General features: G+C 44.3%; 1 protein-coding gene across 9 annotated transcripts; it reads right to left on the bottom strand.

The window, feature by feature from the left end:
- Nucleotides 1-419: 419 nt before the first annotated feature.
- On the bottom strand, nucleotides 420-25,464 carry LOC147354563 (cationic amino acid transporter 3-like). Of its 9 annotated transcripts, none has more exons than XM_086349717.1 (14): nucleotides 24,514-25,464; nucleotides 22,215-22,337; nucleotides 20,504-20,576; nucleotides 17,489-17,888; nucleotides 16,751-16,909; nucleotides 5,090-5,261; nucleotides 4,759-4,871; nucleotides 4,376-4,589; nucleotides 4,070-4,209; nucleotides 3,866-3,968; nucleotides 3,485-3,684; nucleotides 3,125-3,288; nucleotides 2,745-2,853; nucleotides 420-2,582 (listed from the first exon to the last, which is right to left on the bottom strand). In XM_086349717.1, exons 4-14 carry the CDS (start codon nucleotides 17,865-17,867, stop codon nucleotides 2,542-2,544), a joined length of 1,794 nt encoding a protein of 597 aa, XP_086205843.1. In that variant the 5' UTR covers nucleotides 17,868-17,888; nucleotides 20,504-20,576; nucleotides 22,215-22,337; nucleotides 24,514-25,464; the 3' UTR covers nucleotides 420-2,541. The 9 variants fall into 9 exon arrangements, 8 of the variants coding, with proteins under 8 accessions (XP_086205843.1, XP_086205844.1, XP_086205846.1 ...); XM_086349718.1 differs by having other exon boundaries at nucleotides 17,489-17,885; nucleotides 24,514-24,825; XM_086349720.1 differs by lacking the exon at nucleotides 22,215-22,337 and having other exon boundaries at nucleotides 17,489-17,885; nucleotides 24,514-24,831.
- Nucleotides 25,465-27,464: the final 2,000 nt, after the last annotated feature.

Raw genomic sequence — 27,464 nt, 5'->3', positions numbered from 1 at the left:
ATAATCACACCTGTCAAAGAGAGGAGGGAATAATGATAACTATTTTCCTGTATCGTTCAGGAAAGGAAGACAAAGGTGGTGTGCATTTTGTGCAAAATCAGACAAGCTGGTATGTAGTGGAGCTGGATTTGAACCCATAGACATGGCTGATTTCAGGTTCATTGAACACGTAGGTTCCTTCACACCATCTCTGGTATAACTCCTCAAGAGTCTCTAAATTCCCAAAAGACTTCTCATGGCCAAAAAGCCAAGTCAAAGATCTGCCATCAGATTTCGCTAAGTGGATTTCTTTCTACTAGAGATCCCCCAAATATTTTGAAATTCCTGCACGTGTCCGCAGATAGTCCATTTCATTTACCCATTAAGGCTGTTCATAATCTGATTTCTGAAGCGACCAGCCTGAGACAAAAGAAAAAAAATTTTTTTTTCTTTCTTTTTTTTATTATCACCCTGCTTATTTTTTTTTAATAGGTGTAAATTACCGAAGTGTTGTAAATCATACGTAGCTTCAGGATAACAGCTGCTTTATGTCTGAAAAAATAGTAATTAGAAGACAATCATAATATGTCAGACAAAAGTCATAAAATTATAATCATATTTAGCATTTCATTTGTAGGTATTAGTCACTCTGCTGCTGCTGCTCCTGCTAAGTTGCTTCAGTTGTGTCCGACTCTGTGCTACCCCATAGACGGCAGCTCACCAGGCTCCCCCATCCCTGGGATTCTCCAGGCAAGAACACTGGAGTGGGTTGCCATTTCCTTCTCTAATGCATGAAAGTGAAAAGTGAAAGTGAAGTCACTCAGTTGTGTCTGACTCTTCATGACCCCATGGACTGCAGCCTACCAGGCTCCTCCGTCCATGTGATTTTCTAGGCAAGAGTACTGGAGTGGGGTACCATTTCCTCCTCCAGGGGATCTTCCAGACCCAGGGATCAAGCTCAAGTCTCCTGCATTGAAGACAGGTTCTTACCATCTGAGCCACCAGGGAAGCCCAGCAGTTCATTTAATGCTGTGTAATTAATTTCTGTTACATTTGAGTCCAGTTTTTCTATTAGTTCTGTTGACCTGGACTGATGATTAAGGATGACAGTGATAGTGAGAGTTTCAAGAAGTTTGTTAGGTTTTTGTTAAGGCTGGTATGATTTGTCCAGTGAGGTGAGTACCTTGACTACTGGATATTGTGGAAAGCATACCCCAAGTGGAAAACATTGATTTTTTTTTTTTTTACAATTTTCTTTTCATTGTGAAGGCATCAATCCTGCCTCCAGGAAAGGCTTAAACCCATCATATAAAATGAGATTTGCCAGGGAGCCAGGAAAAGCCAGGCAGTCCTCTCCAGTGTCTCAGAGCCCTGAATGTTTAATCAACAGCCATTGTTTACCCATTTTAAATCCCCTCAATTAGAAGTAGACTGTTGCCATGTTCTTAACTGGTAGCTCAGATGGTAAAAACCTGCCTGCAATGCAGGAGATTCATGTTCAATCCCTGGGTTTGGAAGATCCCCTAGAGAAGGAAATGGCAGCCCACTCCAGTGTTCTTGCCTGGAGAATCCCGTGGACAGAGGAACCTGGCGGGCTACAGTCTATGGGGTCTCAAAGTCAGACAAGACTAAGACTAACACTTTCACTTTCAGTTGCTATGCTACAAGGATATCAAGGTAGCAAAATTCTGACAATAAAAGTTAAGTTTTGTAGAAGCAGAATGAACTTTATCTACATGTGCCATAATCTTCAGAGATCACTGTGAAATACTCCTTATTTTCTCAACCAAAGTAATGAAAGACCTCAAAAGCAAATACAAATCACTTAGACCCAAAGAGTTCACACAGTCTGTTATCAAAAGCAGCACTCCAAGAAAACATTGTTGTCTTAACAGAGAAAACCATACTCCAGTGTGGCAACAGCTTACTGTTAATAACAACATCTGTTTACCTAATTAATTTTAATTCAATTTTAGAAAGCCCTCTCTATAGATCTTGAAGAGGTAACACTTTTGGAAACACTTTCATCAGAGTGAAATCACAACTACATATTAAAAGAGACTTCGCAAGTCATATTTAAAGTCTGACTATAAACTTTCCTGCTGAGTCCAGGGGTAAATAATCCACCTGAAAATGCAGTTGGATCCCTGAACCAGAAGCTTCCACATGCTGTCGTGCAATGAAGCCTATGCTAATATTTTATTTCTTCCTCTAGTTGTCAGTAACATCATAGTACTTTCTTTGCGAAGATTAATCTTACTACACACCTATGAATCATGCAATTTTCTGTATGCATATTAAGCTTTAAAATGTTTACTTAAAAATTATACAATAGCAAAGTCATTGCATCCACTGGCAATAAATATAGGGCACTAAATGCTTTCCATTTTCACGGTCCATAGAGGCTCAAAGTGCACCTTGAACCAGCAGATACCTCCAGTATATGGAGGGGTTCCACACAGCATCTATTTCCTGTGGCTAAGATGCTTCATCATTAGGGGTGTTTTAGTCCGGAGTCTGGGAGATGGAGGTCGGTGGCTGTGGCTGTGGCTGTGTTCTCCTTCAACTGTGTCGGATCCCATATCCAAAGTATATGGCAAATCCTAGTAGGGAAATGAGACAGAAGAAAAACAGGGGCTCTCCTCATTTATGAATGCCTAGTAAGCCTCCTATTATGGCATCTGACACAGTATAGGGGGGAGGTGGTTAGAAGAGAATTGGGTTCCTTCACTCAAGAAGCCTCTTCACCCCAGAAAGTCACTCACCAATCACATTCCAGACGCCAAAGAGGGCCCAGGTCCCAGAGGTCATCTGCATCATCAGGTAAATGTTCAGAAAGATGCTCACCAGTGGGAGGACAGGCAGAGCAGGGACCTGTGGGCAGAGTCAGTTCATCCCTGAACACACCCTAGACGTCTGAAAAGGAGATCCTATGCAACGTGCGCGGGACAAGTTCAGTCCAATTCAGGCTGTGTGCTCAGTGCCTATTGAGCCTGGTTTGTAAAGCACTGAGTGTGGATCAGGGAAGAGTCCATAGGTTTCAGCAACTCCTCTTCTTCTCTGGTCCAGCAAAGGATGTTTAGACCTCAAAGCATGCAGACCTGCTTCACGAAAGGTGGACAGTTTGAACACATAGGTCACATACCCTGAACGTAAGAGGACTGGGGCTCTGGGGCTGCCTCCAGATGATGACCATGACCCCAGTGATGAGCAGCAGCAGCACAGCCACTGTTGTGAGCCCAGGGTCTCCAGAGAACACCTGGCTGGGCCACTGGGCCAGGATCCGGCTCAGGATGGTCAGCAGGAGAACTGCAAGGGTCAAGGAGGAGGAGAACAGGCTGGACCAGGAAGACAGACGTCAGGACCTCGGGTCACACCCCTTCCTGAAACCACCAACCTCAGGAAGGGCCATCATATCCCCCAGACTCCTCAACTGACAAAATACACACTCTCACTCCATCCTGTTAATTTCAGAACATGAATAAAGGGAAACCCCACTGCTCACCAAGCAGGAAGGCACATCCAGAGACAATCTGGCCAGATTTCCACGTGGGGATGGTGCTGGTAGGGAACCACAGACTCTTTAGAATGTTTGAGATTCCTGCTTCAGGTTCAGATTCCAAAAGACTTCCTTCAACTACAGGTTCCATCTCAGTTTCTTCTTCCATTTTCTCATTCTTACTTAAATTCTGGTCTGGCTGGTACCTGAATTAGAGGTTTAAAGGCAATATTAACATCAGCCACTATTCACACAACATAAGATTGTCTATTCCACTTCTTTCTTCTCTTGAACAATCAGAAGGCAGCATGAAGACACAGACCAGGATGACCTCCCCATCATCCCCATGACCCCAAGCCCCCCGATCAAGGTGTAGTGGGGTCTCACCTGAGAACAAGGACCGAGAAAGACACCATGGAGTAAGCGAGCAGAGACGCAACTGCCATGAGGTTTGAAATGTCGCTGAACTCAAAGAGTAATGCCATGATCCCTAGAATGGGGGAGCAAAAACGGCAGGGTTGGGATTAAGAAACCACTGGAACTGCACTTAAGGGAAATGGATCAAAGAAGAATTGAGTTTTCTTTATTCACCTGCAAGGCTTCCAGAAGACATGATGGCCATGACAGGGATTTCTTTGTGACCACAGACCTTGGCAAGTGCCTGGAAAAGGAGCCCATCCTCTGCCATTGCACAGATTAACTGAGACATGGGGAACATGTCACCCAGGAGGCTGGGAGAGAAAGTGGAGACACGTGTGAGGATGTGGAGAAGCAGGGGAGACCAGGGCATGCGCTCCCTAGTTTGGAGCAAGATGTCTTTCCCTCTTGTCTCTCAGTCCCAGGGGCTGGGGTGCATGAGCATCTGACAGTAGACGAGGAGAAACCCGTGACACTGACCTGGACGTAAGAGCACAGAGGACGCCAACAGCCACGACATATCTGGCAGGGCCCCAGCCAACGTGGAGAAAAGCCTCGGGCAAGGGGCTGTAGTGATGAATCTGGTAGTAGGGCACCATGAGGGTGAGTGCCACTGAGACAGCAAAACATGCCAAAAAGCACATGAGGAGTGAGAAGAGGGAGATGGAGCGCTGAGGCTTTAGGTCTCCTCTCTCTGCAAAAGGGGTAGAAGCAGCAGGTCAGGAAAACACCGTGGGGTGAAAGCACAGAATTGCCTTCCCTCTTGGGCTTCCAAAAGCAGGCTAACCTTCTCCCAACCTCTATACCCAACGGCAGCTCAAACTCTGTCCAAACCCTGATGGGACACACGGTTACCACCTTACCTGTAGCAGTAATGGCAGCAAAACCGACAAATGCATAGAAACACGTAGCTGCTCCTTGGACAACCCCCTCAAAGTCAAAAGGCACAAATCCTCCAGCACCTGGAGGGCCCAAGCTGTGGTGGGAGAAGAAGCAAGAAAGAATATGGGTAAGGTGGGTTAAGCCATCACTTCTGGACTCTTCCCTCAATACCACAAGCTCTGTACTCCAGGAAACCCACCATCCGGATCCACCAGCCTTGGTCTCTTTAGTCCCTGCCAAATTCTCAGCTCTGACTCCCTTACACATACACACACACACACACATTAATATGACCAAGGGTATGCTCCTAACCTATACGTGAATACAGCTGTGGTCAATGTGTAGTCCTGATTTGTAAGCTTCCAGTTGTGCAGGTCTCCCTTAATGAAGCCAGAGACGATGGTGAAGCTGAGAACCAAAATGTTGATGCCCGTGAACACTCTGTAAACCCGGGCTGACTCAGGAACTCCTAGAGCGAGTAGTACTGTAGGAGAGATGGAGTATGAAACATGCACAGTAACTAAGTCCATAGAGACAGAGAGTAGCCTCGGGGGCTGGCAGTTGTGGGGGTGGGGTGGATGGATCGTGACTACTCAGTGGATACAGGGTGTCTTTCAAGGGAGATGAACATGTTTGAAACTCGATGCAAATGATGGCTGAACAACATTGTGAATGTACTAGCACCCCGAATTGTCCCTTTTAAGATAGTTAATTTCTTTTCTTATGATTTTTTAAAGTATTCATTTTATTTATATTTGGCTGTGCTGAGTCTTTGCTGTGGCATAACAGAATCTTTAGTTGTGGCTTGTGAACTCTCAGTTGTGACAAGTGGGATCTTAGTTCCCTGACCAGAGGTGGAACCTTGGTCCCCTGCCCTGGGAGCAAGGAGTCTTGGCCACTGGACCACCATGGAGGCCCTAATAGCCCATTTCTTATTGTGTCGATCATCTCACATAGGCAGGTCTATCAGGTCATCACTGTGGGATTTCCCTGGTGGTCCAGTGGTTTGGGAGCCTGCCAGCCAATGTAGGGGACACAGATTCCATCCCTGGTCCAGTGAAATTCCATGTGCCACAAAACAACTAAGCCCATGTGTTGTAACTACTGATCCGCAGCTCTAGAGCCCATGCTCTGCAACATGAGAAGCTGCCAAAATGAGAAGCCTGTGTATCACAACAAAGAATAACCCATGCTCTCTGCAACTAGAGAAAACCTGTGAGCAACAACGAAGACCTAGAACAGCCAAAAACACAACATTGTACACTTGAAACTTATTGTGCTGTATATCATTTATATCTCAGTAAAGCTGGGGGGAAATAACAAAATGATAAATTTATGCTATGTGAATTTCCCCTGAAATTAAAAAAAAAAATCTTTGGTCTCAGTATCAAGAAAGAAATATGGGGGCTGTCCTAAGATGGTGGAGGAATAGGACAGGGCGACCACTTTCTCGCCCACAAATTCATCAAAAGAACATTTAAACGTTGAGTAAAATCTACAAAACAACTTCTGAATGCTGGCAGAGGACATCAGGCACCCCGAAAAGCAGCCCATTGTCTTCGAAAGGAGGTAGGAAAAATATAAAAGACAAAAAAAAAAAAAAAAGAGAGAGAGAGACAAAAGAGGTAGGGATGGAACTCCATCCCAGGAAGGGAGTCTTAAAAAGAGAGAAGTTTCCAAACACTAGGAAACACTCTCACTGCCGAGTCTGTGCCGAGCCTTGGAAGCACAGAGGGCAACATAATAGGGAGGAAAAGTAAGTAAATAATTAAAACCCACAGATTACAAGCCCAGCAGTAACTCCCCCAGCAGAGAAGCAGTGCAGACGCCTGCGCCCACCACTAGCAAGTGGGGGCTGGGCAGGGAGGTGCGGGCTGCATTGCTTAGAGTAAGGATCGGGCCTGAATGTCCCCGAGGGTAATCAGAGCGAACTAATTTGGGCTAGCAAACCAGACTGTGGGATAGCTACCATGTGAAAAGCCCTAAGACACTGCCAGGCCCGTGCACAGAACAAAGGGTGGAACAGAACTAGCCGGCTGCAGACCATCCCCCTCGGGTGACAGGCGGCCAGAGCCGGAAGGGGGCAATCTCAGCCCCAGAGAGACATTATCTACCAAACTGCAAGCAGGCTTCTTTGCTTACTAGACCTCTTGGGGTTCTGGACAGTCATCCGCCTGAGAAGGTGGGCCGGTTGTACACCCAGAAAACCAAGTGGCAGGGACGGGAGAGGCGGTAAGTCGCAGTGATTGCGCTTGCCAAACACCTCATCACCCGAGCTGCTCGGAGCTGGGAAGGGCACAAAACGCAGGCCCAATGGAGTCTGAGCCTCTGAGGACTACCTGAGTGCCTGAACCAGAGCGGCTTAGACCTGGGAGGTGCATGCAGCCCAGGGCCGGCTTCGGGCGGTTCCTGGAGGAGCAACCTAGAGCCTGAGCTGTGTGGGCAGGGAGGGTGCACCTGCTGTGAGCGGGAGCAGGCCCAGTTTGGTTGAGACACTACGAGCACACACCAGTGTTATTTGTTTGCAGCGTCCCTCCCTCCCACAGCGCGACTGAAAAAGTGAGCCTAAAAAGTGTCCACCACCGCCCCTTTGTATCAGGGCGGGAATCAGACACTGAAGAGATCAGCAAACAGAAGCTAAAACCGAGGGAACTGCCTTGGAAGTGACAGGTGCAATAGATTAAAACCCTGTAGTTAGTACCAACTACATAGGGAGGGGCCTACAGATCTTGAGAAATATAAGCCAGACCAAGAAACTATCCGAAAATGAACTGACCCCACACTGCCCACAACAACACCAGACAAAGTTCTAGATATATTTTTATGATCATTCTTTTCTTTTTCTTTTCTTCTTTTTTTTTGACTTTTAAAAAATTTTAAGTCCTCTATTACTCCTTTAATTTTCATTTTTATAACCTACTATTACTTAAAAAAAGACTATTTTTTAAAGCAAACTTCACATATATATATATATTTTAATAACTTTTGTGACTTTTTTTTTTCTTCTTCTTTTCTTTAATATTGTATTTTTGAAAATCCAACCTCTACTCTAGAATTTTAATCTTTGCTTTTTGGTATTTGTTATCAATTTTGTACCTTTAAGAACCCAATCTTCAGTACCTATTTTTACTTGGGAGCGAGATTACTGGCGTGACTGCTGTCTCCCTCTTTGGACTCTCCTTTCTCTCCACTAGGTCACCTCTGTCTCCTCCCTCCCCCTTCTCTTCCCTACCCAACTCTCTGAATCTCTGTGTATTCCAGACAGTGGAGGACACTTAGGGAACTGATTACTGGCTGGATCTGTCTCTCTCCTTTTCATTCCCCCCTTTTATCCTCCTGGCCACCTCTGTCTCCTTTCTCCCTCTTCTCTTCTCTGTATAACTCCATGAACATCTCTGAGTGGTCCAGACTGTGGAGCGCACTTAAGGAAGTGATTACTGGCTAGCTTGCTCTCTCTTCTTTTGATTTTACCTCATCTCATTCGGGTCACCTCTAACTCCCTCCTCCCTCTTCTCTTTTCCATGTAACTCTGTGAACCTCTCTGGGTGTCCCTCACTGTGGAGAAACTTTTCATCTTTAACCTAGATGTTTTATCAATGGTGCTGTATAGAAGGAGAAGTCTTGAGACTACTGTAAACATAAGACTGAAAACCAGAGGCAGGAGGCTTAAGTCCAAATCCTAAGATCATAGAACACCTGACTCCAGGGAACATTAAGCAATAGGAGCTCATCAAATGCCTCTATACCTACACTGAAACCAAGCACCACCCAAGGGCCAACAGGTTCCAGAGCAAGACATACCACGCAAATTCTCCAGCAACACAGGAACACAGCCCTGAGCTTCAATATACAGGCTGCCCAGAGTTACCCCCAATCCACTGACATCTCATAACTCGTTACTAGACACTTCATTGCACTCCAGAGAGAAGAAATCCAGCTCCACCCACCAGAACACTAACACAAGCTTCCCTAACCAAGAAACCTTGACAAGCCACCTATACAACCCCACCCACAGTGAGGAAACTCCATAATAAAGAGAACTCCACAAACTGCCAGAATACAGAAAGGCTACCCCAAACTCAGCAATATAAACAAGATGAAGAGACAGAGGAATACCTAGCAGGTAAAGGAACAGGATAAATGCTCACCAAACCAAACAAGAGGAAGAGATAGGGAATCTACCTGATAAAGAATTCTGAATAATGATAGTGAAAATGATCCAAAATCTTGAAATAAAAATGGAATCACAGATAAATAGCCTGGAGGCAAGGATTGAGAAGATGCAAGAAAGGTTTAACAAGGACCTAGAAGAAATAAAAAAGAGTCAATATATAATGAATAATGCAATAAATGAGATCAAAAACACTCTGGAGGCAACAAATAGTAGAATAATGGAGGCAGAAGATAGGATTAGTGAAATAGAAGATAGAATGGTAGAAATAAATGAATCAGAGAGGAAAAAAAATGAATTAAAAGAAATGAGGACAATCTCAGAGACCTCAAGGACAATATTAAATGCTACAACATTCGAATCATGGGAGTCCCAGAAGAAGACAAAAGGAAAGACCATGAGAAAATAGTTGAGGAGATAATAGTTGAAAATTTCCCTAAAATGGGGAAGGAAATAATCATCGAAGTCCAAGAAACCTAGAGAGTCCCAAACAGGATAAGCCCAAGGCAAAACACCCCAAGACACATATTAATCAAATTAACAAAGATCAAACACAAAGAACAAATATTAAAAGCAGCAAGGGAAAACAACAAATAACACACAAGGGGATTCCCATAAGGATAACAGCTGACCTTTCAATAGAAACTCTTCAGGCCAGGAGGGAATGACAAGACATACTTAAAGTGATGAAAGAAAATAACCTACAGCCCAGATTACTGTACCCAGCAAGGATCTCATTCAAATATGAAGGAGAAATCAAAAGCTTTACAGACCAGCAAAAGCTGAGAGAATTCAGCACCACCAAACCAGCTCTCTAACAAATGCTAAAGGATATTCTCTAGACAGGAAACACAAAAATGGTGTATAAACTCGAACCCAAAACAATAAAGTAAATGGCAACTGGATCATACTTATCAATAATTACCTTAAACGTAAATGGGTTGAATGCCCCAACCAAAAGACAAAGACTGGCTGAATGGATACAAAAACAAGACCCCTACATATGTTGTCTACAAGAGACCCACCTCAAAACAAGGGACACATACAGACTGAAAGTGAAGGGCTGGAAAAAGATATTCCATGCAAATAGAGATCAAAAGAAAGCAGGAGTAGCAATACTCATATCAGATAAAATAGACTTTAAAACAAAGGCTGTGAAAAGAGACAAAGAAGGACATTACATAATGATCAAAGGACTAATCCAAGAAGAAGATATAACAATTATAAATATATATGCACCCAACATAGGAGCACCACAATGTGTAAGACAAATGCTAACAAGAATGAAAGGAGAAATTAACAATAACACAATGATAGTGGGAGACTTTAATACCCCACTCATACCTATGGATAGATCAACTAAACAGAAAATTAACAAAGAAACACAAACTTTAAATGATATAATAGACCAATTAGACTCAATGGATATCTTTGGACCTTTCACCCCAAAACAATGAATTTCACCTTTTTCTCAAGCGCAGATGGAAACTTCTCCAGGATAGATCACATCCTGGGCCATAAATCTAGCCTTGGTAAATTCAAAAAAACTGAAATCATTCCAAGCATCTTTTCTGACCACAATGCAGTAAGATTAGATCTCAGTTACAGGAGAAAAACTATTAAAATTCCAACATATGGAGGCTGAAAAACATGCTGCTGAATAACCAACAAATCACAGAAGAAATCAAAAAATAAATCAAAATATGCATAGAAATGAATGAAAATGAAAACACAACAACCCCAAACCTGTGGGACACTGTAAAAGCAGTGCTAAGGGGAAAGTTCATAGCAATGCAGGCATACCTCAAGAAACAAGAAAAAAGTCAAATAAATAACCTAACTCTACACCTAAAGCATGTAGAAAAAGAAGAAATTAAGGACCCCGGGGTTAGTAGAAGGAAAGAAATCTTAAAAATTAGGGCAGAAATAAATGCAAAAGAAACAAAGGAGACCATAGCAAAAATCAACAAAGCCAAAAGCTGGTTCTTTGAAAGGATAAATAAAATTGACAAACCATTAGCCAGATTCATCAAGAAACAAAGGGAGAAAAATCAAATCAATAAAATTAGAAATGAAAATGAAGAGATCACAACAGACAACACAGAAATACAAAGGATCATAAGAGACTACTATTAGCAATTATATGCCAATAAAATGGACAACGTGGAAGAAATGGACAAATTCTTAGAAAGTACAACTTCCCAAAACTGAACCAGGAAGAAATAGAAAATCTTAACAGACCCATCACAAGCACGGAAATTGAAACTGTAATCAGAAATCTTCCAGCAAATAAAAACCCAGGTCCAGACGGCTTCACAGCTGAATTCTACCAAAAATTTAGAGAAGAGCTAATACCTATCCTACTCAAACTCTTCCAGAAAATTGCAGAGGAAGGTAAACTTCCAAACTCATTCTATGAGGCCACCATCACCCTAATACCAAAACCTGACAAAGATGCCACAAAAAAAGAAAACTACAGGCCAATATCACTGATGAACATAGATGCAAAAATCCTTAATAAAATTCTAGCAATCAGAATCCAACAACACGTTAAAGATATCATACACCATGACCAAGTGGGCTTTATCCCAGGGATGAAAGGATTCTTCAATATCTGCAAATCAATCAATGTGATACACCACATTAACAAATTGAAAAATAAAAGCCATATGATTATCTCAATAGATGCAGAGAAAGCCTTTGACAAAATTCAATATCCATTTATGATAAAACCTCTCCAGAAAGCAGGAATAGAAGGAACATACCTCAACATAATAAAAGCTGTATATGACAAACCCACAGCAAACATTATCCTCAATGGGGAAAAATTGTAAGCATTTCCCCTAAAGTCAGGAACAAGACAAGAGTGCCCACTCTCAACCACTAGTACTCAACATAGTTTTGCAAGTTTTGGTCACAGCAATCAGAGCAGAAAAAGAAATAAAAGGAATCCAAATTGGAAAAGAAGAAGTAAAACTCTCACTGTTTGCAGATGACATGATCCTCTACATAGAAAACCATAAAGACTCCACCAGAAAATTACTAGAGCTAATCAATGAATATAGTAAAGTTGCAGGATATAAAATCAGCACACAGAAATCCCTTGCATTCCTATACACTAATAATGAGAAAATAGAAAGAGAAATTAAGGAAACAATTCCATTCACCATTGCAACAAAAAGAATAAAATACTTAGGAATAAGTCTGCCTAAAGAAACTAAAGACCTATATATAGAAAACTATAAAACACTGATGAAAGAAATCAAAGAGGACACAAATAGATGGAGAAATATACCATGCTCATGGATTGGAAGAATCAATATAGTGAAAATGAGGACACTACCCAAAGCAATCTATAGATTCAATGCAATCCCTATCAAGCTACCAACGGTATTTTTCACAGAGCTAGAACAAATAATTTCAAAATTTGTATGGAAATACAAAAGCCCTTGAATAGCCAAAGCAATCTTGAGAAAGAAGAATGGAACTGGAGGAATCACCCTGCCTGACTTCAGGCTCTACTACAAAGCCACAGTCATCAAGACAGTATGGTACTGGCACAAAGACAGAAATATAGATCAATGGAACAAAATAGAAAGGCCAGAGATAAACCCACGCACCTATGGACACCATATCTTTGACAAAAGAGGCAAGAATATCCAATGGATTAAAGACAATCTCTTTAACAAGTGGTGCTGGGAAAACTGGTCAACCACTTGTAAAAGAATGAAACTAGAGCACTTTCTAACACCATACACAAAAATAAACTCAAAATGGATTAAAGATCTAAAAGTAAGACCAGAAACTATAAAACTCTTAGAGGAGAACATAGGCAAAACACTCTCCAACATACATCACAGCAGGATCCTCTATGACCCACCTCCCAGAATATTGGAAATAAAAGCAAAAATAAACAATGGGATCTAATTAAAATTAAAAGCTTCTGCACAACAAAAGAAACTATAAGCAAGGTGAAAAGACAGCTTTCAGAATGGGAGAAAATAATAGCAAATGAAGCAACTGACAAACAACTAATCTCAAAAATATACAAGCAACTCCTACAGCTCAACTCCAGAAAAATAAACGACCCAATCAAAAAATGGGTCAAAGAACTAAATAGAAATTTCTCCAAAGAAGACACACAGATGGCTAACAAACACATGAAAAGATGCTCATTATCAGAGAAATGCAAATCAAAACCACAATGAGGTACCATTTCATGCCAGTCAGAATGGCTGTGACCCAAAAGTCTACAAGCAATAAATGCTGGAGAGGATGTGGAGAAAAGGGAACCCTCTTACACTGTTGGTGGGAATGCAAACTAGTACAGCCATTATGGAGAACAGTGTGGAGATTCCTTAAAAAACTGGAAATAGAACTGCCATACGACCCAGGAATCCCACTGCTGGGCATACACACTGAGGAAACCAGAATTGAAAAGAACACGTGTACCCCAATGTTCATTGCAGCACTGTTTATAATAGCCAGGACATGGAAGCAAAATAGATGTCCATCAGCAGACGAATGGATAAGAAAGCTGTGGTACATATACACAATGGAGTATTACTCAGCCATTAAAAAGAATACATTTGAATCAGTTCTAATGAGGTGGATGAAACTGGAGCCTATTATACAGAGTGAAGTAAGCCAGAAAGAAAAACACCAGTACAGTATACTAACGCATATATATGGAATTTAGAAGGATGGTAATGACAACCCTGTATACGAGACAGCAAAAGAGACACAGATGTATAGAACAGTCTTTTGGACTCTGTTGGGGGGGGGGGAATGATTTGGGATAAGGACATTAAAACATGTATAATACCATATAAGAAATGAATCGCCAGTCTAGGTTCGAAGCAGGATACAGGAAGCTTGGGGCTGGTGAACTGGGATGACCCAGAGGGATGGTATGGGGAGGGAGGTGGGAGAGGGGTTTGGGATGGGGAACACGTGTACACCCGTTGCAGATGCATGTTGATGTATGGCAAAACCAATACAATATTGTAAAGTAAAAATAAATAAATAATAATAAAAAAAAGAAGGAAATATGTCTCCCCAAGAAAAAGAAATGCAAAAAAGCAAAATGGCTGTCTGAAGAGGCCTTACAAATAGCTGTGAAAAAAAAGAGAAGCAAAAAGCAAAGGAGAAAAGGAAAGATATACCCATTTGAATGCAGAGTTCCAAAGAACAGCAAGGAGAGATAAGAAAGTCTTCCTCAGTGATCAATGCAAAGAAATAGAGAAAAAACGATAGAATGGGAAAGACTAGAGATCTCTCCAAGAAAATTAGAGATAAGATGGGCTCAATAAAGGACAGAAATGGTATAGACCTGACAGAAGCAGAAAATATTAAGAAGATGTGCCAAGAATACACAGAAGAACTATACAAAAAAGACCTTCATGACCCAGATAATCATGATGGTACGATGACTCACCTAGAGCCAGACATCCTGGAATGTGAAGTCAAGTGGGCCTTAGGAAGCATCATTACGAACAAAGCTAGTGGAGGTGATGGAATTCCAGTTGAGCTATTCCAAATCCTGAAAGATGATGCTGTGAAAGTCTGCACTCAATATGCTGGCAAATTTGAAAAACTCAGCAGTTTTCCACAGGGTTGGAAAAGGTCAGTTTTCACTCCAATCCCAAAGAAAGGCAATGCCAAAGAATGTTCAAACTACCACACAATTGCACTCATCTCACATGCTAGTAAAGTAATGCTCAAAAGTCTCCAAGCCAGGCTTCAACAATACATGAACCATGAACTTCCAGATGTTCAAGCTGTATTGTGAAAAGGCAGAGGAACAAGAGATCAAATTGCCAACATCCACTGGATCATTGAAAAAGCAAGAGAGTTCCAGAAAAATATCTATTTCTGCTTTATTGACTATGCCAAACCCTTTGTGTGGATGACAATAAACTGTGGAAAATTCTGAAAGAGATGGGAATACCAGACCACTTGACTTGCCTCTTGAGAAACCTGTATGCAAGTCAGGAAGCAACAGTTAGAACTGGACATGGAACAAGAGATTGGTTCCAAACAGGAAAAGGAGTATGTCAAGGCTCTATACTGTCACCCTGCTTATTTAACTTATATGCAGAGTATATCATGAGAAACACTGGGCTGGAGGAAGCACAAGCTGAAATCAAGATTGCCGGGAGAAATATCAATAACCTCAGATATGCAGATGACACCACACTTATGGCAGAAAGTGAAGAAGAACTAAAGAGTTTCTTGATGAAAGTGAAAGAGGAGAGTGAAAAAGTTGGCTTAAAGCTCAACATTCAGAAAACTAAGATCATGGCATCTGGTCCCATCACTTCATGGCAAATAGATGGGGAAACAGTGGAAAGAGTGGCTGACTTTATGCTTTTGGCCTCCAAAATCACTGCAGATGGTGACTGCAGCCATGAAATTAAAAGACGTTTACTCAGTGGAAGGAAAGTTATGACCAACCTAGACAGCATATTAAAAAGCAGAGACATTACTTTGCCAACAAAGGTCCATCTAGACAAAGCTATGGTTTTTCCAGTGGTCATGTATGGATATGAGAGTTGGACTATAAAGAAAGCTGAGCACCGAAGAGTTGATGCTTTTGAACTATGGTGTTGGAGAAGACTCTTGAGAGTCCCTTGGACTGCAAGGAGATCCAATCAGTCCATCCTAAAGGAAATCAGTCCTAAATATTCATTGGAAGGACTGATGCTGAAGCTGAAGCTCCAATACTTTGGCCACCTGATGCGAAGAGCTGACTCATTTGAAAAGACCGTGATGCTGGGAAAGATTGAAGGCAGGAGGAGAAATGGACAACAGAGGATGAGATGGTTGGATGGCATCACCGACTCAAAGGACATGAGTTTGAGTAAGCTCTGGGAGTTGGTGATGGACAGGGAGGCCTGGTGTGCTGCAGTCCCTGGAGTTGCAAAGAGTTGGACACAACTGAGCAACTGAACTGAATGGAACTGAAGAAAATGATTCTCACCTGGGAGTAAATTTTATTCCCCCAATATTTGGCATGGTCTGGAGACGTTCAGTTGTCAGAATTTGGGGAGTGGGTTTCACTGGTATCTAGTGAGCAAAGGCCAGGGACCACTAAGCATCCAACAATGATTTTTTAAAGCATCCTGAAATGCACAGACCAGCCCCTCCTACCAAGGAATGAACCGGCTCAAATTGTCAAGAGGGCCAAGAGTGGGAAACAACGGTCCAGGTCTTGCCTTCATGTCTCTCATAGCACAAACAGTCCTTTCCAGTCCTAGTCCCCACCCCCAAGTCTTTCCCAACCTCAGCTCCCCCTCCATACCCTACTCAGTCCATCTTTTTTTAAAAAGTATTTTATTTAGTTAGTAATTTGGCTGAGTTGGGTCTTAGCTGTGGGATCTTTTGTTGTGAGCCAAACATCGAAGTTTGGGAATCAGTGGATAAAGAATCCGCCTGCAACACAGGAAATGCAGGAGATGTGGATTCACTTCCTGGGTCAGGAAGATCCCCTGGAGAAGGAAATCACAACCCACTCCAGTGTTCTTGCCTGGATAATCCCACGGACAAAGGAGTCTATTGGACTATAGTCCAAAGGGTCGGATGTGACTGAGCAACTACACACACACACACAGACACACACACAGATTCTCTAGTTGTAGTGTGCGGGCTAAGAAGTTGGGCATAGTTGTTCTGTGGCACATGGGGTCTTAGCTCCCTGACCAGGGATCGAACCTGTGTCCCCACATTGCAAGGCGGATTCTTAACCACTGGACCACCAGGGGAGTCCTCTCATCCCATCTTATATCTGACCCCTGACTCACCTGCAAGCAGCAGCACCAGGCCCAGTGCGAAAATGTCTGCATAAGTGGCCAGGAAGTAGGGCATATGCAGAGGGACAGTTCTCTCCAATGCCTGAGAGATGAGGTCCCCAATGAGGCTGTCAAAGGCGTACATCCAGGCCCTGGCTGTACACGCAGTGGCTGCAGCAGCAGAAGAACAAACATTCACAGACAAAATTGAACACCTAGTAAGTGCCAATGGATGTATTTTGGAGGAAAAAATAGGCAAAACATAATCTCAAAGATTTTTTTCCATGGGGTGGTGAGAGCAGACTGTGATGACTCACAAAATAGGTCCATTATTTAATACATTAGGAGATCAGTGTTTCACAAGGAAAGAAAACAGGGAAGTTGGATAAGGAGGGCTAAAAGATGAGGTATAAAATATCAAGTGGCAACCCTCCCCCCCCAAAAAAAATCACTCAAAGGCAACAGCTGAGCAAAGACTCCAATATAATGAGGTGATGAGTCTGTGGGACACGCCTCCCTCCCACCCATGCCATTTCCTTTCCTTCTTATTCTTAGTCCAATTATTTAAGGAAAGCAGGAGAGAGCTGAATAGAATGAAGTTGTGGGGTTTTCCAGCTACTGTTACCCACTTCCCCTAACAAGTCAGGTAACAAAGAGCCCATGAATAAGACCGCAATCCCATCTCCCAGTTTCCTGACCTTAGCCCCCACACCTTTCCCCCACACCTGTCGCCTGGTCCCATCACCTCACCAATTAAAAATAACAGTATGATGTTCCAGCCAACGATGAAGGCCCAGAGCTGCCCCATCGTGACGTAGCTGCAGACATACGCAGAAGAGGAGCGTGGTACCCGGGCGTCAAACTCCACATAGCAGAGCCTCGACAGCAGAGAAGACAGGCTGGCCACCAAGAAGCAGATGACAATCGCTGGTCCAGCTACGTACTTGGCCACTGCACCAACCACGATGTACAGGCCGGCTCCCAGGTTTCTGCCCACACCCAAGAACACCAGTTCTATGGCACTCAGATGAATCTTGAGACCGTCCGATTCCTTTATGGTGTCTCCCCCTCGCCTGTGGACCAGCTTCTGACCAAACTGACGAACACACTGATGCACCATCCTAGACATAGTTGAGGAGGCTATGATCTGCTGAGAAAACAAGACACAGAGTCATCCAGATTGCTTATCCGTCCTAGACCCTAGGAGTTAAAGTCCGTGAAGTACTGGAGTGATGAGGGGCAGGTGGTAAAAGGACACACTGGGCAAGTTATCCATCTCTGAGCCTAGGTTTCTTCAAACATAAAGAAGCCTCTTAATGTGCAAGAGTGTTTAAAGAGAAGTGATGGGGAGCAGAATCAGTTCAGTTGCTCAGTCGTGTCCAACTCTTTGCAACCCCAGGGACTGCAGCATGCCAGGCCTCCCTGTCCATCACCAACTCTCAGAGCTTACTCAAACTCATGTCCATCGAGTCAGTGATGCCATCCAACCATCTCATCCTCTGTTGTACCTTTCTCCTCCTGCCTTAAATCTTTCCTAGCATCAGGGTCTTTTCTAGTGGGAGCAGAATACATCTTCTCAAATATGCCCCTTTGACGGGTTGACTGTTTTGAGCTGAAGGCAGTGAAGACCCAGCAGACTCAGGAGAAGCTCCTTGCCTCTCCCTTAACTGCTCAAAATAATGTAGATTAAGGGACCTACACCAGAAAGAGAGCTATTACCAAAGACTACATTTTATTTCTAAAAGGATTATTTGTCTGGAGTGGCAAACATTTGTTTATCAAGCATTTGTTTTTTTTTGTTGCTGTTGTTGTTGTCATTCAGTCACTCAGTTGTGTCCGACTCTTTGTGACCCCATGAACTGCAGCACACGAGGCTCTTCTGTCCTTCACTGTCTCCCACAGTTTGCTCAAACTCACTTTCATTGAGTCGAAGTTGTCCTCTAACCATCTCATCCTCTATCTTACCCCTCTCCTTCTGCCCTCAATCTTTCCCAGAAGCAGGGTATTTTCCAGTGAGTTAGCTCTTCACATCAGGTGGCCAAAGTATTGGAGCTTCAGCTCGAGCATCTGTCCTTCCAATTAATATTCAGGGTGGATTTCCTTTAGGATGGACTGGTTGGATCTCCTTGCCATCCAATGGACTCTCAAGAATCTTCCAAGTATTTTCTCTTTCCATCTTCCTGTGGGTTCTCTTCCTCCCATTTGAAGCCCCAGATCCCTACAACTCCCTTCTCCTTAGGTCAGGGGAGGATATGAGCCTCAATTGTTTGAATGTCTTTGAGTCTCAGAACTTTTATGGGTCTCCCCTGTGCAGCAAATTGAATCTTGTAATCTGTCTTTTTTCTTTTTTTGGCTGCACTGGGTCTTAGTTGCAGCACGCGAGATCTTTTGTTGAGGCAGGTGAACTCAGTTGCGGCATACGGGGTCTAGTTCCCCAATCAGGGATCGAACCCAGGCCCCCTGCAATGGGAGCATGGAGTCTTGGCCACTGAACCACCAGGGAAGTGCCTGTTTGCCTGTCTTATGTCAATTTAATTATTAGACAAGTCAAAGAGTGTAGAAGAAGAAATTTCTGCCTCTACAGAAGCAAAACCTTTCAGCATAGTGCCTGGTTCACAGTATCTGCTTAACGGGTATTATCTGACTGGATAAGAACCCTGATTTCTTGGTTTTAAGCAAAATCAACCAGTTCTGCCATTTCAAATCCAGCTCTGCTATTTATTAGCTTGTTGCTATTGCACGTGCTATATACCATCTTTGACCTGCTTTTCTCTATACCACTGGGAAAACTGTCATTAGGATTGTTTCCTTCTATCCTAGATAGGGATGAAGTGACTAAGGGGCTTGGTGATCAAAATCACAGACTTCACATGTTTCCATGATGAAGATTCTAAAACCTGGTAGCTTCCTGTTTTGTTGCCTGCAGAGTGACATGGAATAGGGACTCTGCTTTGGGGCAGAAGGAGATGGAATTTGTAGGGAGGGACAGACTCAAGCCCAGCTCAGTCAAAGCATCACAGCAGAGTGGCCTCCCAACTAACTGCCTGGAGGGATGAGGGACTAACCTTTACTCTGAATCAGGAATGACAGGACTCTGTTTCCTGCTGCTTTGGGGTGTGAAATGTCCCCTCACTACACTGCTCTGCAGGGCTAGGCTGACCCAGTGACCACAAGTCACCATCAGGGGGCTTCCACCCCTGATACTCTGAAGTCCAAGTTTAGCATTTTGGTTCAGAGCAAGCATTCAGAGAGCCAGGACACTGATTAGAATCTTGGCTCCTTGAACACTACTGTGCCTTTGAACAGGTCATATACTTCTCTGGACCTATGTTTCCTTCTTGCTCAAATGCTGCTGACAAACCCTTGAGCACTGTGAGTAGGAATGTAAGGGTTTCTAGAAAATCTAAAAATGGAATTACCGCATGATCCAGCAATTTCACTGCTGTGTGGTCACCCAAAAGAACTATAAATAGGATCTCAAGGAGATATTTGCACACCTATATTCATATCAGCATTATTCACAATAGCTGAAAGTTGGAAGCAACCCAGATGTCCAACCTCAAAGAAATGGATAAACGTGATGAAGTCTATACATGCATTGAAAATACAGCTTCATTTTCTAAATTTAGTTATGAGTCAGGTATTATAAAACTCACTGGTTTATAATCAACAGTTTTAATAAGTAAAAGTTTAGAAGACTTCCTTTCCATTTGCCCCTTCAGTCTCAGGAATTAGAGATTATTAGATTAAATAAGAGTAACATACTTGAGAGCACTGGTCTTAGACACAGGGAAAGTCTTGTTCTTCTAGCAGGACATGTTCTCTCAGTGTCACAATTCTGAAAAAAAAAAAAGTATTTTAAAAGCTAGCTTTGTCTAATTGCAGATATAAAAAGAACCAGGTTTTTGTCCGTTTGTTTTTGTTCAGAGAGGTTGTTTTTGTTGTTTGTTTCCCCCAATTGCAAAAAGTTTTATCTTAGCCAGTTTTCTCTGGAGTCCAGAGAATTTTGTGGCCACACCATAATAAAATGTCATCTTTCTTTTCTCTAGTCAAAGTTTTATAGCTAAAACTTAGACCAGATAGTACTCAAATTGGCCCAGATAAGAATGGCAGACTGGCTGAGAAAATGCTGTCCCACAGGGATCGTCCCTCTGGGGAAATGGGGTCTTAGTTTGATTAGATGAGGGGGAATGAGATGGCAGAGGAGCAGGTGGGTGTGGAGTTCATCTCTCTCCAGAGATACATCAGGAAGACACCTTCAGACACAGGAGATCTTGCAGAATGGCAGCTGAGAGCAGGCAGGAGCACCTGGCCATTGGAGAAGACTATATAGAACCACACAAAACTCGGTAGGGTGAAGGAAGTGGGGGGAAAGAGGAGAGTCAGTAGGACTTGACCTGCCCTTGGAGGGTGGGGGGACTGAAGTAGGGGTCCGGTCCCTACGTGGGTGCCCTTGGAGGCTGAGGAAACTGTTCAGGGGACAGAGGAGAAGCACTTGAGGCTGAGAGTTAAGCAGTTGATATGTGAGAGTGAATGGAATGAGAATCACTGAGACAATCCTTGCCGCAGCCATATGTTCCCCGGGGAAGAGGGATGCAGGGACGCAAGTCTCCTGGAAGGCTCAGGGCTGGGAGCTGGAGCACAGGGATTGTGGAGCGATTAGGGGTGAGCTCAGCTATTGACTGTGGGGGAGAAGCCCGAGGGGACTTGAGGGAGGAGGTGGCAGTAGGAAATGCCTGTGCAGGAAACCCGGGCAGCCATGGAGGCAGGGCGATCCTGCAGAGTCACTCACAGGCGGTGGAGCCATCGCTGTGGCCTCTCTGTCCCCACAAGTCAGCCCTGGACAGTGGAAGGCCCCAGAGAGAGGCTGGCCTGTTACTGCCTTAACGGGGGAGGGAGCCGGGAGCAATAGAGAAGGATCGGCCACAGAGGCGCTCTGACTGCAGCTGCCAGAAGTGAGAATGACACCCTGAGAGGGCCAGAGCTCCCTCGGCTGAGACAGCTGGGGTCCCTGCACACTCGGAGCTCCCAGAGTTCTCACGATCCCAGCAGCTGTTCCACCTCCATGCTGGATCCTCACTGGGGCAGAGCTGCTGCCAGAGGCTAGAAAAAGCCCTAATAGCACCGTATCTCCTGTGACAACAGCCCCTTTGTATCCAGCATTGCCAGGGTCCCCGTGATCTGAGCAGCTGTGCCACCTCCATGCTGTATCCCCACTGAGGCAGAGCTGCCAGAGGCTAGAAAATCCCCTTTCCTGTGGCCCTAGCTGCCAGTTCTGCTGAGCACCTGGTGCTCCAGGCCCTGCCACCCCAGCAGCTGTACCCCCCTCACCCCGTCCCCCTGGGGCAGACCCATGCCTCCAGGGCAGCCTCAGGAACAAAGCCCTGTGGACGACCCACAGGCAGAGGTGGAGACAAAGCTACAGCTGATACCCAGGGGCAGTGCAGCTAAGGAAGAGAACTCAGAACCTTCCCACCTGCTGCACAAGTTGCAGATTGAATCCACTTGATCAAGGAGGCAGACTCTGTGTCTCTGAATATATGAAAGGACACGGAGCACTCCCGCAGAAGAACCCATGCCAGCTCTGGCAGCTGTGGACCTTGGAGGCAAGAACAGGCAGGAGAGGACCAGATTAGAATCTGAGCTGCCCACACAGCAGGGCCAGAGACCAGCGCAGTGTTGGAGGGCTCGCGGGGAGGCGAGGTGCACGGAGACTCCCAGGGAGGGAAAGGACGCTGACAGCTAAGATCCAAGGAAAACATTTATTATTTTTATATTTTGACTTGTTCTCTAGTTGCTTCTGGATTTTTTCCCCCCTACTCTGTTGCTGTAGTAGTTGATTTTATTAGTACTGTTAAATCTACTTAAGTTTTGAGAATTTTTTACCCCACAGGGAGAATTTTTTTATCACACTTTTTATTTCCTGTTTATACTTCTGCCTCTATGTTGGCGTTCTGTGGTTCTTTGGGGTTTTCCTTTTAAATTCTTAAAGTTTTAAATTTTATTATTATTATTTTTCTACATTTATTCTTTGGCTTTTCTTACTGCTATTTTCCTGTTGTCCCTATTCCTTAATGTACATAAATCTTTGTCTACCTCTACTTAACTTTGCTTCTTCCTTCTTCCTCTTCTTTCTTTTTCTCACCATATTTGTTTTGTTTCCGTTGCTTTATTCCCCAGTTGGCACCTTGATTTGGTTTTATTTTCCAGTTTGTGCTGTAGTTAATTTTGTTTTTCACTGGTGGCTATCATTTTTGGTTCCCTTTGCTTGCCGGGTCCATCTCTTGTACTTTATTTAGTTTTTGACTGTTTGGGTTTTGTTTATGGGTGTATATGTCTGTGTGTGTGTATTCCATTGTTTTCATTTGGCAGATCAGAACAATCTGAAGGAGTAAGGGAACTTGCAGGAGTGGGGAAAGCTTGATTCCCCCCCTGAGATTTGGAGGAAGATTGAAGGGGATCGTTTAGAATGTAGGGGGGTTAACCTCCATCCATGTTCCCATACTTTGGCAATGTAGATCTAATTGTAGGATAGTATTATAAGCAAGAGACCAAATTTTTTCATGCCCTAACTTAAATAAAGGCCAGGCAATATTACAAAAAAGCCTAGTTTTCCTTTTCTCAGCCTCTCTGGCTTAGAAAGGGGATTCTCCATGTTGAGCAACCTGCAACCAAGAACCACGCTCTTAGAAATAAAGTCCTGTGTTCCAGAAACATTCCTTGTATTAGTAGGAGTGTTAGTGTTAGTCGTGCAGTCGTGCCTGACCCTCTGCAACCCCATGGACCGTAGCCCACCAGGCTGCTCTCTCCATGGGGATTCTCCAGGCAAGAATACTGGAGCAGGTTGCCTTTCCCTTCTCCAGGGGATCTTCCCGATCCAGGGATAGAACTTGAGTCTTGCCTCGCAGGGAAATTCTTTGCTGTTTGATCTACCAGGGAAGCCAGAAACATTCCTAAGGGGCACCTGATGGTGGCTCAGAGTGTTTTCTGGATTTCCCTCAAACCCTGTGCTTGGTGGGATTTTCAGTGTCCTCTGCTCTACCTTTGATCCCTGACCAGACATCACTGGTGGACCAGTCTCTCCCATGAGGCACTGCCAAGACTTTCCTTGGAGACATCTTTTGCACCAATGAGGTCTGCTGGAACGTGGCCCACCCAGCAGGCTGTCCCTTGCCCGGAGAAAGGGGGGACTTGCTGGAAGACCTGAGGGCCTGGAGGCAGGAGGGTTTTCAGAGGGGATTTATGGGCACCGAGCATGGTTGGAGATTAAACAGCAGGAGCACCCCAAGTCTGTCACCCTGTTTGTCTGGCGTCTGGGGTAAAACTGAAGGGGACATAAAGTTTAGGGGAGAAAGTAATCTTGCTTCTCGAGTAAAGTAGGAAAGGAAATCACAGGAAAACAAAATTAGAGAAAGGCAGTGTTTGTGCTGGCTGCTCGGGGAGAAATACGTTAGAAGACAGTGGGGCCTGGGGGATAAAGTGTGGGTGTAGCAGGGAGCGATTTGTTGGAGGTGGTGGGAGGTGACCTACGGCTCCCAGCACCTTGCTCGCGACCCTGATGAAGGCGGCGGACATGCTGGGGGTGTAGTTTAGCTGAGCGAGAGAGAGGGAGAGAGGAAAGAGAAAAACCAGAACTTGGGCTCCTTCACCGAGCAGATCTAGACTGAAACCTGTGGGTCTTGGAAAGAGAACAAAACAGAGAGTGAGAGCAAGTTCTCATGGAGAGAGAGACTCAGAAGTCTCCAGCCAACAGTTTAGGATGACCTGAGGTTTACCTTGAAATCCCAGATTTCAGCACCAATGATCTCGGAGAGAGTGTCAGCCGTGAGCGGTGGTTTGAAGCCAGAGCCTCGTTCTCTGCCCAGGAATTGGACTTGGAAGGGCCTGGATGAATGGCAGGAAATCTAGCCGCAGCCGCTCGTCCTCCAGGGGCTAGAGGCTCAAAACAAGGTTCCCCCAGCCTTTGCCCTCATTGAAAAATGCATTTCTCAAGAAGGCAAAAGCTATAAAAACAAGAACAGGTAGAATGTGTACTATAGACACTCAGCCCAACAAGCAGGTGAGCACACAGTTTGTTCAGTTAAGACGGAAGCAAGGCAGTCACACACCCAGAAGGAAAGGGTGTGGGGGGGTCCCCCGCCCCATGAGGAGGAGCTCCATGGACACGCAGGTAAACCGTTCACATGGGGCAGTCCTTCCCGGTCTCTGCAGCCTTTGGCCAGTTTCCTGGTCTCTGTTTCCACACTGGACTGCCCTCGGTTACCGAAGACTGAGACTCTCTGTACACCGATGCCAAATCAACCCCCAAGACAATTGTGGGGGGAGTAGAAGAGGAGAGCTTTCTCATTTACCAGGCAAAGGGAGACACACCAGGCTTCGGCCTCGAAAGAGTGATGTGTTCAACCCCAGGGAATTTAATCAGGGCTTTTACAACTGTGGGTCCAAGGTGGGGTCCCTGACAAGATTGCGGGGTGAGCAGGGCTTACACTCCCTTAATCTCATCTCGGGGGATCCGCGGTCTTTGGTGGTAGGCTCTCCCAGTCTTGATGACCTTCTCTGGACCCTTTAATCTCAGGTGGTTCTGGGGCTGCTCCTCCCTCCATCAGCAACTGCGCGAATCTGCCCTTTGGAACGCATGGAAGGTCATCACGGCCGGAGTCTTGCCTACAAGAAACGGGGGACAGAAAGGCCTCTGTGCCTGGGAGCCCCACTGGGCAGACGCAGAGAACAGACTCGTGGGGAAGGAGAGGGTGGGGCGAATTGAGAGTCGCACTGACATACATACACCTCCGTGTGTAAACCACAGAGCTAACAGGAAATCGCTGTATAACACAGGGGGCTCAGCCCCGTGCTCTGTGATGACCTAAAGGGGTGGGTTGGGGGAAGGGAGGGAAGCTCAAGGGGGAGGGATGTATAATTATGACTAAATTGAGTTGTTGTATGGCAGAAACCAGCACAATATTGTAAAGCAACTATCCTCCAGTTTAAAAATAAATTAAGCAAAAAGAGTTTTCGGGACTCTCACACATAACAAATCAAACTTGTTAATTTGTCTCATGTCAAATTAATTATTAGATCAGCGAAAGAACCTAGAAAGCAAAATTTTCTGCTTCTTCAGAAGCAAAAGATTCCAGCACAGTCCTGGGCACATGCCGTAGCTGCTTAATCAGTAAAAGCTGAGTGGATAAGAATGATGATTTTTTAATTGAAATCCACCTGCTCTGCTGGTTCACATCCAAGCTCCTGCACCTCTCAGCTGGTCTGATTTTGCACAAAGTGCCTACCGTCTCTGTCTTGCTGTCCTGTGTAATTCAGGGGAGGTTTTTATCGTCATTATTCCCTGCCTTCTTGGATAGGGACGCAGTGTCTTTCAAGGGGCTTGCTGATCAGAGAACTCAGACTCCACACCTTTCTTCACCAAGGATCCTGAAACCTGGAAGCTTTCTGTTGTGTTGTTTGCAGACTGACATTAAATTGGAACTGCTTTGGGGCAGAATGAAATGGAATTTGTAAGGAGGGACAGACTCTAGCCCAGCTTAGTCAAATTAGCAAACCAGAGTGGCCTCTTTTTTTCTTTTCTCTTTTAAAAAAACTTTTTATTTTGTATTGGGGTATAGCCGATTAAGAATGTTATGACAGTTTCAGGTGAAAAGCCAAGGGACTCAGCCATACATATTCACATATCCATTCTCCCCCAGTGCCCCCCTACACACACCAGAGCGGCCTGTCTCTGATTTACTTCACTCTGTGTGACAGGACCTAGTGTATATTAATGCAAGTATATGGAATCTTAAAAAAAAAAACCAAAAAAACACAGTATTGATGAATCTATTTACAGGTTAGGAATGGAGGAGCAAATGTAGAAAACGGACTTGTGGACACAGGGTGGGGAACAAATTGAAATCGTAGCATTGAAATATACACGACCATGTGTAACATAGACAGCAGGGAGCTCAGCTGGGGCCTCTGTGATGACCTAGAGGGTGGGATGAGGGAGGGAGGGAGGGGGCCTTTAAAGAGGGATGGGATAAATGTAAACATATGGATAATTCACGTTGTTGTACAGCAGAAGCCAACACAACATTGTAAAGCAATTATATTCCCCAAAAAACCACTGCCTGGAGGGCGAGAGGCCTCATCTCCATTCTCAATCAGAAATGGCAGGACTCTGTGTCCTGCTCTTTGAGGCATGAAATACACCTCACTACAGGGCTTCTCCAAGCCAGGCTTCAGCAATGTGTGAACAGTGAACTTCCTGATGTTCAAGCTGGTTTTAGAAAAGGCAGAGGAACCAGAGATCAAATTGCCAACATCCGCTGAATCATGGAAAAAGCAAGAGAGTTCCAGAAAAGCATCTATTTCTGCTTTATTGACTATGCCAAAGCCTTTGACTGTGTGGATCACAATAAACTGTGGAAAATTCTGAATGAGATGGGAATACCAGACCACCTGATCTGCCTCTTGAGAAATTTGTATGCAGGTCAGGAAGCAACAGTTAGAACTGGACATGGAACAACAGACTGGTTCCAAATAGGAAAAGAGGTTATCAAGGCTGTATATTGTCACCCTGTTTATTTAACTTATATGCAGACTACATCATGAGAAATGCTGGACAGGAAGAAATACAAGCTGGAATCAAGATTGTTGGGAGAAATAACAATAACCTCAGATATGCAGATGAGACCACCCTTATGGCAGAAAGTGAAGAGGAACTAAAAGGCCTCTT

Source organism: Bos grunniens, chromosome 18 (genome assembly GCF_055505025.1).
Source record: "Bos grunniens cultivar Pamir isolate PY7600 chromosome 18, Bosgru_T2T1.0, whole genome shotgun sequence".
In the NCBI taxonomy this organism is placed as follows: Eukaryota; Metazoa; Chordata; class Mammalia; order Artiodactyla; family Bovidae; genus Bos; species Bos grunniens.
This window is presented reverse-complemented; position numbering and strand designations above follow the sequence as displayed.

What these genes read in the sequence shown, in the direction of transcription:
- LOC147354563 (XM_086349717.1), bottom strand. Translation starts at nt 17,867, where the DNA reads ATGTCTAGGATGGTGCATCAGTGTGTTCGTCAGTTTGGTCAGAAGCTG. An exon ending in GTCTTCTGGAAGCCTTGCAG is followed by an intron (nt 3,969 to 4,069) that starts GTGAATAAAGAA and finishes CCCCCATTCTAG; the next exon opens with GGATCATGGCATTACTCTTT. An exon ending in TGGCGTCTGGAATGTGATTG is followed by an intron (nt 2,583 to 2,744) that starts GTGAGTGACTTT and finishes TTTCCCTACTAG; the next exon opens with GATTTGCCATATACTTTGGA.